This window comes from Lethenteron reissneri, chromosome 11, assembly GCF_015708825.2.
Source record: "Lethenteron reissneri isolate LAM-NWPU_2019-01 chromosome 11, ASM1570882v1, whole genome shotgun sequence".
In the NCBI taxonomy this organism is placed as follows: domain Eukaryota; kingdom Metazoa; phylum Chordata; class Hyperoartia; order Petromyzontiformes; family Petromyzontidae; genus Lethenteron; species Lethenteron reissneri.
The window spans coordinates 11823044-11838835 of record NC_083789.1 but is presented as its reverse complement, the minus strand read 5'-3'; the positions used below and the strand labels follow the sequence as shown (position 1 = coordinate 11838835).

Below are 15792 nucleotides of genomic sequence, written 5' to 3'. Positions count from 1 at the left end.
TCCTCGGATCGTGGCTGATGTCGAACGGTCGAGGGGAAATATATTTTTTTTAATTAAAAAATTGTTTCAAAAAAAGTTTCAGTTTTTGCGCACTTAGGGTCTGGCCGCAATAATTATTGACAAACAGTCACTGGCTCACAGTTGACACAAAAGGATATTAATCAGCACGTGCTCACTCCCAGGGCCACGGAAACGATTGAACGGGCGATAGGATTTCCCCCACGTCCCGGCGGGGGAGGGCCTTGCCCGTCCCGCGTTTACGACGCCGTACAGCCGCGCGTCTGGCTTAAGCAGGGGGGGGGGGGGGTCGCAGACAGCAGCTGAACTCCGAACGGAGGCATTTCTTTTCGTTTTGCTGTAAAATCGGAGGAGTTAAGGAAAACTTTGGAATGAGCGCAGTCGTGCCAGTCGTGGCCGTCTCGTTAAAATTGGTTGGGAATTTGTTGGGAGTGGGGGGCCCGTGGGGTGGGGGGGGGGGGGCGCAGCGGGCGGGCGCCGCTTCGTTGCCGCGTTACCTGCGGCTGGTCGGGCCTCGTCCCATCCGTCCTGGTGGGGTCGTCTCCGCGGATGCCGCCGCCGGCGGGGCGACGGCCGCCCCCGTCGCCCCGCGCCTCCGGCGCCCCCTCGCTCAGCTCCCGCCACAGGCGCTCCACGCGCTCCAGCTCGCCCTTCAGGCCTGCGGGGCACGGCGAGCGAGGGTGGCTTCGGAAAACATCGCGAATCAATATTTAATTACGGGCTTAATCTCGGCCGGGGCAGAGAGCGTCTGGCGACAAATTAGCGCTGGTTAGGGCGAGATGCTCGTGATTAGAGGGCTCACGCCCTGGCGAAGGAGTCATTTCGCCCGATGCTATGCGGCCGCATGCCTCCCCGTCGTGGGGACAAATTGCGTCGGACGAAGGCGGCATCTTCGCTCATTAATTCGGAGGCCTCGTGCAAAGAAAAAAAAAACACGGGGATCTGTTGCAATTTATAGGGTTATCACCCCAGGCGCGAGGCAGCTAAATTGTTTCTGATTCTCCTGCCGGGCACCGAAGAGCGTCGTGGGAGAGGACACTCGTGGGCCTTGCCGGGGGAGAAATGCAACGGGCCGCTCGGGCGAGCGCGACAAATCTCGATTAAGCATCCAATTAGCCACGAGTGGAGACCGCGGCCGCCGCGCCATGGAGGAGGAGGAGAGATTCGGTTTTGCCTCCCCGGTAGCGAGCGAGCGGGATTAGTGTCGACAACTTCCAAATCACGGACGCTTGCGCCCAGCGGGACTTTTTTTTAGGAGCGCACTCATTCCTTTTTTATATTCACCGTTAATCACTGCGGTGGGAAAATTGAAACGACATCATAATTGGTAAAAAAAAATGTATTGCCACCCACCCCCACACCATTCCCCCCCCATCGTCATTGGTTGAGTAGAAATGAAAAAAAAAGCCAAAATGCTCGTCAGACAAAGTAAAATATAAAATGTAATCTAGACTTTAAAATAATAGCCTGGAGAAATGTAAATTACGCAGGAAATTACAAAAGTGTAGCACGGTCCAACTTGCAGAACGTGCGCGGGGGATAGCGGTGCATTCTAATTTCTGAGTGGGGGGAAGGATGGGGAGGGGAAGGATGGGGAGGGGAAGGAGGGGGGGGAAGGAGGGGGGGAAGGAGGGGGGGAAGGAGGGGGGGAAGGAGGGGGGGAAGGAGGGGGGGGAGGAGGGGGGGGAAGGAGGGGAGAGATCCATCTCCCATCTCTCCCGGACGTCCATGCCAAGGGTGCTGATGAGGCATTAAGCAAACAAGGCAAAAGCTCAGGGCCCCAAGCAGTTGCTTTTTGTAAATTGTTTGTTGTCCTTCCCCCGCACCTCAGAGAAGCATGGTTGGCTACGTACGGTGGTGCGAAATAAGTGTGGCATAGAAACATATACAGAGATCAAGGGCTTCGCGGGGAAAGTACCAAAGGGCTGCACGAAATATGAGCTCGATTGAGATCTTCATCAACAACAAAAAATCCAATTATCTTGAAGAAGTGAATTAATCTCTCTCACCCTTCTCTGGTCTGTAATCTCTCTCCTCTCATCCATCTCCGTCTTTGTATCTCCTCTGTACTGTGTCGCCACGTCGCGACGAGTTTACAACTCGAATGGGGGAGCGGCACCCTCGCTGGCTCTGCGGCCCCCACGGCAGCGTGCTGGGCACGACCCTCTCCTCTCAACACCGTCAGCCATGATCAATCCACTGCTGGATGAGGCCCCCCCCCCACCCCCACACACACCGTGGCAGCCAGTGGGGGGAGTTATTCGGCCAGGTCAACGGTAGGTTAGCGGTCGGGGAGCATGGACGTGGGAGCGTAGAAATGCAGTACAACCATGGGTTTTGCTGCACTTGCCACAGTCGCCCACAACCGCACAGCCTACAACACCTGCTATGCAGGCTGCTCGTCAAATCGACTGTTCTACTCGTGCGTGTGATGGCAATGTGTTCAGGAGCCATGCCAATGTCGCGGTCTGCTGCTGGCCTCGACGAGAAGGCTTCAGCAGCGAGAGAGAGAGGAGTTCGTGTTGCTGTTCCTCCTCCTCCGCTGAATGAGTGCCGACCACAGTGGGTTCAGTGTACGGCCTATCGTTACTTTGCTCAGATCGTATTGGGCACCACCTCTACACATCGGTGTTCTCAATCGCCCAGCAACCTGCGATGGACAAACGAGGCTTCGCTAATTAAGCTGATTACACAATCGAAGAGCAGCATTTCTCTGTGCCCGCAGGGAGCTGCCACTCAGTTTTCTCCGGCCACGACACCTTTCCCGCACCCCCCCACCCACACACACCCACCTCTGTCACATCCGAGCCGTCTCATTAATGTATCGCTGTCACATCGGTTTAATATCTCCGACTCGGGGCGCAAGCTGAAATATTCGCGACGGGGCAGCTCTCACGGTTTGCCGGCTCGCGGCCACGGCTGCGCCCGCGAGCCGAAGGCGGCGCGACCGCCTTGTGCCCGACGGGAACTCACCGGACTGGGCGAGCTGCGGCAGCGAGAGGAGCGCGAGCCCCTCGGCCAGCACCAGCTCCTTCGCCGCTCGGTGAGCGTCCGGGTTCAGCTGCAACGTCTGCTGCCAGAAAAAGAAAAGAAAAAAAAAGGGCCCACGGGGAGAACCGGCGGAGATCGGCGTTGTTGTTGGCGTTGTTGATGTTTATTATTTTGGGACGGTTCGATTGTCTTAAGTCTCCCTAAGGCATGGCGCGTGCGTGTGCACGCGTGGCGGGGATAAAACGTGGGTGTGTTTCACGCTTGCCGAGACGTTGAACCAAGTGAGGCAAGAGTTGGCCATAGTGCCCACTCTAGGGGCTCTCTGTGGCTCCGTCTGGCGGAGGCCTTTCCCACAGCAGCCGCGCCAGTGAGCAATTGCAGGGCTGCGCCTTTACCTGTTATTACTTTAACGCCGTGGAGCTTATCTCAATCGTTTAGGAGTAGACTGTTGTGAATCACGAGGCAATAAACGAGGCATTAGCGGGCTGCCCTGTCCGCTTAGCGATGACGACGGGGACAGCTCTTTAGCGAACGCTGCTGGAGCGCCGGCGACTCGATGAGCGCGCGGGGCGAGGAACGACGTCCGCTCGTGATGGCGCTCCTGGAGCCCGGCTCGATCCCGCGCCGTGGCTCCGCCATACAAGCAGAGACACCGGTGGCCCCCCACCTCCCACACAAGCGCTGTTTGTGAGTGGAGCCCACGAAGGCCGGCACGGCACCGCGCGACGGGGTGCCGTGGCTGGAATCACGCTCAGCCGCCTTTGTGTCTCCGGGTACAGATGGTTTAACTACAGCACGAGGTGCTTAATTAATGGCGGGACGAGCACCGGTTCAGGTAATCGTCACCAGGAATCGGGCTCGGGTCGCCGGGTTCGTAGCGCCGCTCGCTGACCATGGCACCGCCGCTCCGCGCAACAGAAGGCAGCAGCGTTAAGCAAATGTTTTAAGCGGAGGGCTCGTAGCGACGCGGTCGGCTCCTGACTTGATTTTGAGAATTTATAAAAAGCGGGGTGCTGAGCTTCGGGACTTCAACCACCCCCCTCCCCCAGCCCCCACCACCTGACGCTACGGGTCTGTAACAGGATGAGAGAGCGTGCGTGGTCGTCATCACCACCTCATCCCTCCACCACCACCACCTGCACCTCCTCGCTGCACCCCCCCCCCGTCTGAAGTTGAACACCACCGGGGTTCGCGACTGGCGGGGCAGCAGCAATCCCCACGGGGGCGGCGCGAGCGGCGGTGAGGACTTCGAGGGCGCGAGGAAGTCTGCCTCTTGCCGATCGATGGCCAATCACTCCGCGGCAGTGCTGGTGCCGACGGCGACGATTGGAGATATCGCGTGGATGGACGGGACAAAGAAAAAGTTATTTTATGTTGGGCGTCGGCGTCTGATTTTGGCATTGGTGAGGTGCTGGGGTCGATTCCAGGTTTCAGCCGCTGCCCGTGATTGAACCGGGTTCTCAAGTGTAGCGAGATAATTGGCTCACATAGAGACCCCTAGATTCACATAGAGAACCATAGACTCACATAGAGCCCTATAGACTCACATAAAGAACCATAGACTCGCACAGAATCCCATAGACTCACGTACAGACCCATAGACTCACATAGAGACCCATAGACTCACATAGAGACCCCTAGATTCACATAGAGACCCATAGACTCACAGAGATCCCCATAGACTCACATAAATAACCATAGACTCGCACAGAATCCCATAGACTCACGTACAGACCCATAGACTCACATAGAGACCCATAGACTCACATAGAGACCCCTAGATTCACATAGAGACCCATAGACTCACATAGAGACCCCTAAATTCACATAGAGAACCATAGACTCACAGAGATCCCCATAGACTCACATAAATAACCATAGACTCGCACAGAATCCCATAGACTCATGTACAGACCCATAGACTCACATGAAGACCCATAGACTCACATAGAATCCATAGACTCGAATAAAGACCCATAAACTGACAGAGATACATAGACTCATTTCGAGATGCATAATTTCACATAGAGACCCATATACTCACATAGAATCCCATAGACCCACATAGAGGCAAGTAGACTCACACAGATACAAAGACTCGTATAGAGAGCCATAGATTCACATACAGATCCATAGAATAACATAGAGACCCATAGACGCCCATACAGACCCATAGACTCAAATATAAACCCATAAACTCAGAGAGACCCATAAACTCACGTAGAGACACATTAATTCAGGTTCTCCCATTCCAGCGAGTTGATGATCTCAGCTCAATCCTCAATCAGGTGAAATTTGATTCTGAACTTCATTTGGCTGAATTCCAGCTGTGAGAATTACAATGTAGGGGTTTGACCATCCTGCGATGAACGCCACTGCCAGTGATCGGTGGTGCACCTCCGAGGTAGCTCTGTGACATCCGCTTATCGCGGGGTCGTATCCTGCTCCGCGACAGCTCCAAATTAATTATTCAGCCCCGACGTGACGCCGGGAGCGAGGTCAGAAGAAACATTAGGGACACTGGGGATGGTGAAAATAGAATGAAAATAAACCGTAGTGCGGGATGGATCCGAAAAGGTGGACGAAAGAGTCTTGATGAATATACGGACGGGAGGACGAGCGATCCCCACGCTGCGCCTTGAATCCCGTGGGCACCGCGGTGGCTAGGAGATGTTCACTCCCTCGCCCGGTATACAGGAGGTCGTGGGTTCGATCCCGACCCTGATGCCTGCTGTATTTTTGGAGTTTGCGTGTCTCTCTCTCTCTCCCTGTGACTGCGTGGATTTTTCTCCGGGCCCTCCGGTTATTCCCTCGACATTTATAAACGTGTGCTTTGAGTATTTGTCTGATGATAAGCCAATCACCTGGTAAAATAAAAAATAAAAAATTCTGCCGCGCGTCGGCAAGGGTCGCCGCGGGCAGTGCAGTACAACGGTGGGCTCCGCTGCGCTGCCCACTGACGAGCTGGCGTGTGCGCGGTGGCCGCCCATCCGTGCACCACCCAGGCTCAACGCCCTGTGTGCCTTCCGAGGTGTCGCTCGGAGGTGGCCGGCCTTAACGCACAGCGCGCCGACCGCTGCGCCACCCCCCTCCGCCCCCCCTCCGCCCCCACTCCCAACGAGCAATAACAGATTTCCGCGATACTGCCTTTCAATTTCGACCAAAGACGCGGCGAACAGACAGCTGGGCCCAGGCGTAATTCTCGCGAGTCGTTTAAAATGCTCGGAGCTGCTCACGGAGGTCGCAGAGGACACAAAGGTCACGAAGGTCGCGACCCCGATGCTCGCTGCCACATCGCCACAACAGCCACGGAATGAGTGAATGCGCGAGCAAATGAATGAATGTGAACGAGCGAGTGAGGAATGAGAATAAACTTAGTGAATGAATGCATTAGTGAATGAATGCATTAGTGAATGAATGCATTAGTGAATGAATGCATTAAGTGAATGAATGCATTAGCGAATGAATGCATTAGTGAATGAATGCATTAGTGAATGAATGCATTAGTGAATGAATGCATTAGTGAATGAATGAGGGAATACTTGTGGAGCATGTGAATGAATGTGAGTGAATAAAGGAATGAATCAGAAAGCAAGTAAGTTAATGAATTAACGAGTAAATGAATTAGCAAGCGAATGGACGAGCGAGCGAGTGCAAAACGTGAACGAATAAATCAACGAATGAGCGAAAGATGATGGCACGGGTGGGGGGGGGGGGGGGGGGGGGTGGGGGGTGCTCACGGGGCTCGGGGCGTTGGCGGAGTCATGGGGGGGCGTCCACTCGTGCAGGGCGCCGGCGGCTGCCTCCACCCAGCCCTCCAGCTCCCCCAGCCGCTGGGCAAACAGCTGCGAGACATCACGCAGCAGCAGCAGCGGCGGTGGCACGGCCGTGCGCATCATGCGGGTGAACCGTGACCCTCCTCCAAAACCACGCTCCAGAGAGGATGTCAAAAGACAAGGCGCCCTCCTCATGTTCCTCCTGCTCCTCCTCCCATTCATTCTCGTATTGCCCCTATCCCTCCTCATATCACTCTTCCCATTCATCAAATTATTCCTCCGACCAAAATCTTACATCTTCTATTCCTCCCATTAACCATCCTTTACCTTATGCAATCGCACGTCCGATTACTACGGTTGGCAAGGTACGGTTGTCCCGGCGCGTGAGTCACCGCGCAGGATCCCGTGACAATTCCGACGACGATTAGCGCCGTGCCCAACGGCGCTTGGGGGTTTAACCGGGCTGCTCCGGTTCGGCCCATGTTCTTGGGACAGGCACCAAAAGTGACACGGCGAGCGACTGCGTGGACCCCGCGGCCGAGCGCCGGCACCGACACCTCGTCATGAGGCCCCCAACCTCGTCACGGAACCAGCTCCACGTCGCTGAACCTCATCATGGCCGCCACACTTAACCACGGAACCCAACTTAAGAGACCCACAATTCATCGCACCGCCACCACCACCACCACACTATTGAATCCACACCTCATCTTTTGAAACGAGCATCACATCATTGCACCGCCATCTCGTCACGCGAGAGGTCAACCTCAGCCCCCCCCCCGCCACCCCCCCCCCCGCTTTATCAGAATATTGTAGAAGTGGGGGACAAGAACCGGCCCTATTGTTCTCATGTTTCAACGGATGTTGGGCTCTCGTGAGATCTTGGCGGAGCGTCACCTCGACTCTGCGTGCGACGTCGGCGTCCGGGTGTCCCCGGAGACAACCGCGGAGCTCCTCGTGGAGTCGCCGGGCTCCTGTGGGCGACACGGACACGCGGGTGAGCGCCCCTCGCCCCAACGCTCGCCCCACCACTCGCCCCACCGCTCGCCCCACCGCTCTCAACCACCGCTCACCCCACCGCTCTCAACCACCGCTCGCCCCACCACTCGCCCCACCGCTCACCCAACCGCTCTTCCCACCCCTCGCCCCACCGCTCTCCCTACCGCTCGCCCCACCGCTTGTCCCACCCCTCGCCCCACCGCTCTCCCCACTGCTCGCCCCACCCCTCGCCCCACCGCTCTCCCCACCGCTCGCCCCACCGCTCTCAACCACCGCTCTCAACCACCGCTCTCCCCACTGCTCTCCCCACCGCTCTCTCCACCGCTCACCTCACCGCTCACCCAACCACTCACCCCACCGCTCACCCCACCGCTCACCCAACCACTCACCCCACCGCTCTCCCCACCGCTCACCCAACCGCTCACCCCACCACCGGTTGGCTACGTGCGGCGTGGAAGAAATCCAACGTGCATACGTAGGTAACAGTGCGGAGACGGTGTGGGGAGTGGTGTGGTGACCGTTCATCAAGGAGCCACTCCGAGGCGCCGCACAGAGTAACCCGTGACATCGTCTCCAGCCGCGCACGAATCGCGCGGCGTTTGGGCGCTCATGTCCCACGAGCCTCGTCTCCTCCGAACACTTCTTACAAACCGCCCGAGCCTGACTCGAAGCTAAAGAAGGGAGCGACCGGAATCGCGACAGGCGGTGGTTCCACGATTGTGTGGGCGCTAACTTGCGCGCGCGCTCCGTCGCTACGCGGGGCAGGGTTTGGCGGGCCACCGGAAGAAGGAGGTCCGCCGATCGGGCCGCTCACCCGGGCGGTCGAGTGCCGGCGCGGTGGCGGCGAGCAGCGCGCCCTCCTGCTCGTCGTCCGACGACGCGTCCGGGAACGTGTCGTCGAACGGCTTCCCGGTGAAGCCGGTGCCGCGGCCGCCCCCCGTCACCGCGCCGGCGCCGGCCTCGGCGTCGGGGCTCGGCTCGTCCCACGGCACCGGAGTGCCGTGGCCCCGCTCGGGGGAGCCGGGGTCCGACGCCGCCTCCGACAGCTCCCAGTCGTCCAGGTCCCTCGCCGCCGCGTGGAACCGAGGCGGCGGCGGCGGCGGCGTCAGTAGCGCCAGGTACTCGGCAGAGTCGCAGCGCGGAGGGGAGGCTGGGTCGCGGGGCGACACGCCGGGGCCGCCGGAGAAACCGAGGTCGCCGGGGTCACCGGCTCTGCCGCCTCCGACTGCCGTGGGCGGAGAGAAGGCAGGGCGGGTTAGCGGCGACCGTGTCGCCAAACGTCCACCAAGCTGTGAACATGAACCTGCTCACGCCTGAGACGGTGGAATGCCTCGGTTACACAGGTCATACACCGTGGCCGGGTGGAGGTAGCGAGGGTTGGTGAGCGTCGAGAAGCAGCTGTACCCTGCTCTTCCAGGAGAAGGTGGTACAGCAAAAATGTGGACTCCACCTGTTCCCTCTGTATGGGATAGAGCGTTTCCCCCTCGCATGCGGTTTCCCTGGGTTCTCCGGTTTCCTCCCACATGTAAACATTGATTGACTAGACGATAACACCTTAATATATAGAGGACTGCAGAGCATGGGAAATTGTTGGCACCAGCAACCGCGTGGCTGCCTTATTGTGTGTCTTGGTTCCTTGCGGTGTCGAGATGTTACGGATCTCGTTTGTTACACAAATCAGGAAAGATTCTCCGAGTGCGGGTGCGATGGTTCAGGAGCGTGCTGCGGTGAGAATGTTTGTTTGACCGTTTCCAGCAGTGAGAGTTTGTCTTTGTGCGGGACACAATCGGAGTGCCTGGAGAATGCCCAGCAGCATGCAATGCGGTAACACCATGGAGCTCTCTCACACAGCCGGGGTTCAAGAGCTCACGAACCCTCGGTGGTGAGATGGTAACTACCTCGCCTGGTATACAGGAGGTCGTGGGTTCTATCCCGACCGTGACGCCTGCTGTATATTTGTAGTTTGCATGTTCTCCCCGCGGCCGTGTGGATTTTTCTCTGGGTCCTCCAGTTTTTCACTCCACATTTCGAGACGTGTGTTGAGAGTGTTTGTCTCTTGCTATACATTTCCACGTGATAAGCCACGTCGTCGAGGTATTAGGTGTGGCCAGGTCGCTTCTGAAAAAGGGCTAGATTGCTCAGTGGGCCTTACCTGGTAAAATAAAAAAAGAGTTTCGTTTTTATCCATCATAGAGGTTTTTTGGGTTTGGTTTTTAGTTTAGCTAAGAGAGTTAGTGAATACTGTAGGCGTTCTAATTATTTAAAACCTGTGTCTAGCCTTTTTTTCGATTTAAAGCTTTCGTGACTGCAGGGATTCATCTTCTTGGTTCTTTCGGTAAAGTCACGTAGAAGGGAAATAATAAAATAATAAAAATAAAACATAATCCATACACCCAGCCATCAGATTGACAATGGAAGTCGAAAAAGATGGCAAGCTATCCTTTTTGGATGTCCTAATTAAAAGGAGACCTGATGGTTCAATGAGCCACTCTGTCTACAGGAAAGCCACCCATACGAATGCTTACCTAAAACCGGATTCCCACCACCATCCATCCCAGAAGAATTCCCTCATCAAGACTCTACACCATAGAGCCCAATGCATCTCCGACCAGGAACACATTGCCAGTGAACTCAAGCACGTATGCCAAGCTCTTAAGGCTAATGGTTACTCCTACTACACAATCTGCAGAGCCATCACTCCAACCATCAAGAAGGATCCTGTTGAGGAGCCTTTCAAAACCATCACCTTACCCTACATTGTTGGGGTCACAAAAAAGATCTCCAAAATCCTGATTAAACACAAGATCCAGGTCCGATGCAACACAGTACGCGATCTAAACCCAAAAATCGTTGATTATGAACAGTACATAAAATCCGTGATCTGGTCCCGTCTGTAAAAGATGTGGTTCCAGACATACAGTACCCTGGCGTCTACAAACTAAGTTGCCTCTGTGGTAGCAGTTACATTGGAGAAACCAAACGAAATGTCTCGGACCGCATCCGTGAACATAAAACAGACCTGAAACACGGTAGGACAAACACCTCAGCCGTGGCAGATCACTGTTACAATTCAGTGGGCTCACATGACATTGACTTCTCCAAGACAGAGGTTCTCTGCAAGCCATCTGGCTACCATGAGAGATTCGTTAATGAGGCGATCCACATATACAATCACAGAGACAATTTCAACCGAGAAGATGGATTCTGGCTCAGCAATCATTGGAAGGACGTAATAAACCATTTCGGATCTTAACTCATTGTGTTCACGTTTACGGTGACTTTCACACCGCAGTCCACTCGCTGGCATTGACTATATATCTTGTATTCTCCGCAGGGAATGAATTATTTGCTCCGCTGCAAGTCTCCCACCACCACTCTCCCATTGACATATTTCGTTGCTTCCTCTTAGTACCTTTCACGCGACGGTCAATGGTATAGTGTATAGCAGATTGTATTATAATAAATAGTATAAAAGTGTAATGTTTAATACAATGTATAAGGTTATATATAGTGTCGTAATTGTATAGTGAAAATACAGCAGTGTGGTATACAGTAGGGTGGATAGAATAATACATAGTGTAATATTATAATGTACAGTCTAAGGTATAGGGTGGTGTATAGTAATACAGTATATAATTTAATGTTGGGTTTGTCTACGGCAGCATATAGTACGGGGTAGATCCGTGTGATGTAAGAGAATTTTTTTTAGCTGGAAGCATATTATATTTCGATTTAAAGCTTTCGTGACTGCAGGGATTCATCTTCTTGGTTCTTTCGGTAAAGTCACGTAGAAGGGAAGTAATAAAATAATAAAAATAAAACATAATAAAACAATTCTCACGACGTTTCGGCCACAACGCAAGCAGCCGTCCTCAGGTGAAAACCAGGTCCGTCGAGGCGACAGAGTCTGAATGAAACAGCACACGAGCTTGGAGCATATATATAAGCTGGGCGCATTGACAAAGGAATCTGCATATCAAAAGGAATTTAGCATATTTATGGGAAATGCAGGAATGTGATTAGTACTGCATATGCATGTGCATTATGCAGGATTAACAGCATCAAAGGGAGCTGCAGTTGCTGCTGCTGCTGCACTTGCTGCTGCTGCTGCAGCAGCAGCAGCAACTGCAGCAGCAGCAGCAACTGCAGCAGCAGCAGCAACTGCAGCAGCAGCAGAAACTGCAGCAGCAGCAACTGCTGCAGCAGCAGTAACTGCAGCTCCCTTTGATGCTGTTAATCCTGCATAATGCACATGCATATGCAGTACTAATCACATTCCTGCATTTCCCATAAATATGCTAAATTCCTTTTGATATGCAAATTCCTTTGTCAATGCGCCCAGCTTATATATATGCTCCAAGCTCGTGTGCTGTTTCATTCAGACTCTGTCGCCTCGACGGACCTGGTTTTCACCTGAGGACGGCTGCTTGCGTTGTGGCCGAAACGTCGTGAGAATTGTTTAATTATGTTTTATTTTTATTATTTTATTACTTCCCTTCTACGTGACTTTACCGAAAGAACCAAGAAGACATATTATATTTTTTGCGACATAGAATTGTAATGTATTACTTACTGTAAGTAGCTCAGCTTATTGGAGAGTATATTTAGTATACTGATGATACTGATGTAGTTTATACTTTTTTTACGTGGTGGTTTAGTTTCTGCAGCTCCATACTATTAACATTCCTTCCCTTTATTAATGCTAACCCTACTCCCTCCCTTTGATGATGCAAATCCTGCATAATGCACGGGCATATTATGACTTTGAAACCCCCCCCACCTCCTACGCATTCCACAAGTAATGACTAATCCCATATCTGAATTTCCCATAAATATGCAAAATTCCTCTTGAAATGCAAATTATTTTGTCAAGGCGCTCTTCCCCCTCCAACCCAGCTTAAATATACGCTCCAAGCCTGGTGGTGTTTCATTCAGGCGCTGTCTTTCCGACAGACCTGTTCTTCACCTGAGGACGGCTGCTTGCGTTGTGGCCGAAACATCGTGAGAATTATTTTATTGTTTTATTTGTATTATTTTATTATTTCCCTTCTACGTGACTTTACCGAAAGAACCAAGAAGCCGTGTCTAGCCCTTTGTCAATCCACTGCTGGTGGAGGTGCTCTCCACGTCTTACGGGTCGTGGCGGTTATTTGACCATATTTCACCACCAGTGCCGGATTAAGCTAGTGTGGGGCCTGTAGCATATGTTATAAAGGGGCACTAAATAAAAACATAAATATTGAAACATAATTTTTTTACTTGCATAGTAATATAATTGTATTTTTTCATTTGCTATACAGCCAGATAATACGACAAATCGCTAACCTTAAACACCCAGTCGTTCATAAAAGTTGAAGGCGATGTAGTACTATAGTAATAGAGCAATTGCAGAATCACTGAACCGGAATTGGTAGCTTGAAAGCTTTTAGCGCTGGGCCCTTGAAAGTGCAGGCCCCGTAGCATACAGTATGTAGCTACTTTTGCTACGAGGATAATCCGGGCACTGTTCACCACGCCATCCCACAACAATAACAATCGTGGTAGCAATGCGGATGTGGCTTGTGTATCCTAGGAAAGGCTCGGCGAGTCTCAGGTCTCTTTCTCAGGTGGCTGCTGCCACGTTGGGGCGTTCTGCAGATGAGTAGCGTGGGGAAGGAGGAACCGCCCCGTGCAGTGGGCCCTTCCAGACAGTTGTCACCTGTGCACCTTCGTCGACACGTGGAAAATATCGTCAGGCCCCGCATTGTTACATGTCAGGGCTCTGCGACACACTCGACCACTTATTTGGTCAAGGCTTAACAACATCGTCGGTCACGGTTCAATCCGCCGCTGGACGTCGCCACCTCTCCAGGTCCCCGACATGCAATGGCTCTCCGGGGGGCAAGGAAGCCGACTTCGTCGCTCCATCTCCGCGGTGGGGGGGGGGGGGGTTGTCGCTCTTGACAGTAACCTATCTACGTGACTCTTCCGAGAGACCCAAGAATATGAATTCCTGCAGTCACAAAAGCGTTAAGTCAAGATTGAACTGCCTCTACGGGGAGGGTTTCCACACAACTATTCGATCTTTTAACAAACTTCGAGACAAGAAGGCTCATCTGATCGAGTCGCTCACATTTCTGAAGAGATGCCGCGACACCAAAGTAATACTGATCTCCTTCACACTCACATCTCCTGCTGTCACTTCTCTCAATGCGAAACGGATCTTGTTCAGGGCCGGCCTAGCCCTGATCTCAGAGAGAATAAGATTGCTCCGATTTAAACTATACAATTTAGACAAGACTCTCCTGAAATCACACTTAACACTGACGGAAAAAAATGTCTACATCTGATTGGGAACATGTAGATAACATGACAGCCTCTTCAGCTGCCTCAATGTCAGCTGAATGCAAAGATCTAAATGCGGATTTACAAGTTCAACCTCCTTTCCAAGAAGCAGCCAGATCCACACGTCAAAAAGTTAGACGTTGACAATATTGTTATCCATCAGACTAACAGACCAATTTCAGACAGCCAAAAATCGGTTCTAGCCAAAGGATTGAATTTCGCAGTCACCCCTAAACACATCCCAGTTGATGATATCATTGCCCAGGTCGACGTAGCCCTTAAGAGTTTGGGACACATTACTGCAGACGCGGCAAGATCGGAAATCGCTGTAATCCTCAAAAACGCTAAGACACGTATTAGGAACATCAGCAAAGATGAGTGCTTTGAGCTTTCTCAATTAAAAAAAGAGAGATGACATCTTCATCCTATCAGCCAACAAGGGCATGCCACAGTTATCATGGACAAACCACCTACAATAACAAAATTCAGGACCTACTTAATGATGGTAGCTGTACCAAAATGAAGAGATCCCACCAACCGCCTCGTTACGAAAACCAACAATATCATCACTGATTCGACATATTTGATCGAACCAACCAATCGGGTTTCCTTAAAACCCTCTGCTGCTAGGCCACCCAGATTGTATGGCTTACCAAAAATCCATAAAGAAGGAACACCCTTCGTCCTATCGTCTCCACCATTGACTCACCCACCTACAAACTGGCCCGATTTCAGTCTGAGACCTTACAACCATTGACTGGTAAGACCACCTCAGCTGTACTCAACTCAGCTCACTTGGTATCGCTAATTAAGGACATCTCACTATCTCCAGGTGATTTGCTCGTCAGTTCCGATGTGGTTTTTTTGTTTACCAAAGTTCCTGTGCTTGACACCATCGCAATCATTGAAGATTTGATCCAACAAGGACTGAATGCTGATGTACCGGCCCTGGTGAGACACTGCCTCACCAACACTGACTTAACCTAAAATGCAACTTTCTACAAACAAGTTGAAGGTACTCCAATGGGGTCTCCCTTATCTCCAGTTATAGCCAATGTTTTCATGGAAAATTTTGAGACAGATGCCATCCAGGCATCCACCCTACATCCGTCCTTGTGGAAGAGGCACGTAGATGACTCGTTCCGTCATCTGGCCACATGGCCGACCAGCTCTGGGCAAATTCCTCAACCACATCAATTCCATACACCCAGCCATCACATTCACCATGGAGGTGGAAAAGGATGGCAAGTTACCATTCTTGGATGTTTTAATAGAAAAGAGACCAGATGGCTCAATGGGACACTCTGTCTACAGGAAAGCCACCCATACGGATGCCTACCTAAAACCTGACTCCCACCACCATCCATCCCAGAAGAATTCCCCCATCATAACTCTACACCATAGAGCTCGATGTATTTTCGACCGTCATCACCTTGCCAGTGAACTGGAACACGTACACCAAGCTCTCAAGATACATGGACATTCAGACTACACAATCCGTAAAGCTATCACCCAAACCGTTGGGAAACGAACCATCTGAGGACCCTTTCAAAACCATCACCTCGCCATACATAGCAGGGGTCGCTAAAAAGATTTCCAAAATCATGAGCAAACACAAGATCCAGGTTCGATTTAACACAGGACATCAAATTCGTGATCTGATCCCATCTGTGAAGGATGTGAT

The 15792-nt window shown here is 52.4% G+C and overlaps 1 protein-coding gene across 4 annotated transcripts in view; it reads right to left on the bottom strand.

Moving 5' to 3' along the window:
• The window catches only part of LOC133341456 (A-kinase anchor protein 6-like), a 124212-nt gene that overhangs the window by 85013 nt on the left and 23407 nt on the right, over nt 1-15792 (bottom strand). For 2 of the 4 annotated variants that reach the window (XM_061550102.1, XM_061550105.1), the window contains exons 6-10: nt 8599-9009; nt 7683-7759; nt 6750-6854; nt 2992-3091; nt 516-676 (exon numbers count right to left, since the gene is read on the bottom strand). In XM_061550102.1, the coding sequence (XP_061406086.1) occupies nt 516-676; nt 2992-3091; nt 6750-6854; nt 7683-7759; nt 8599-9009 (854 nt within the window). The remainder of the gene's footprint in view (nt 1-515; nt 677-2991; nt 3092-6749; nt 6855-7682; nt 7760-8598; nt 9010-15792) is intronic. The other 2 variants (XM_061550103.1, XM_061550104.1) reach the window with 2 other exon arrangements.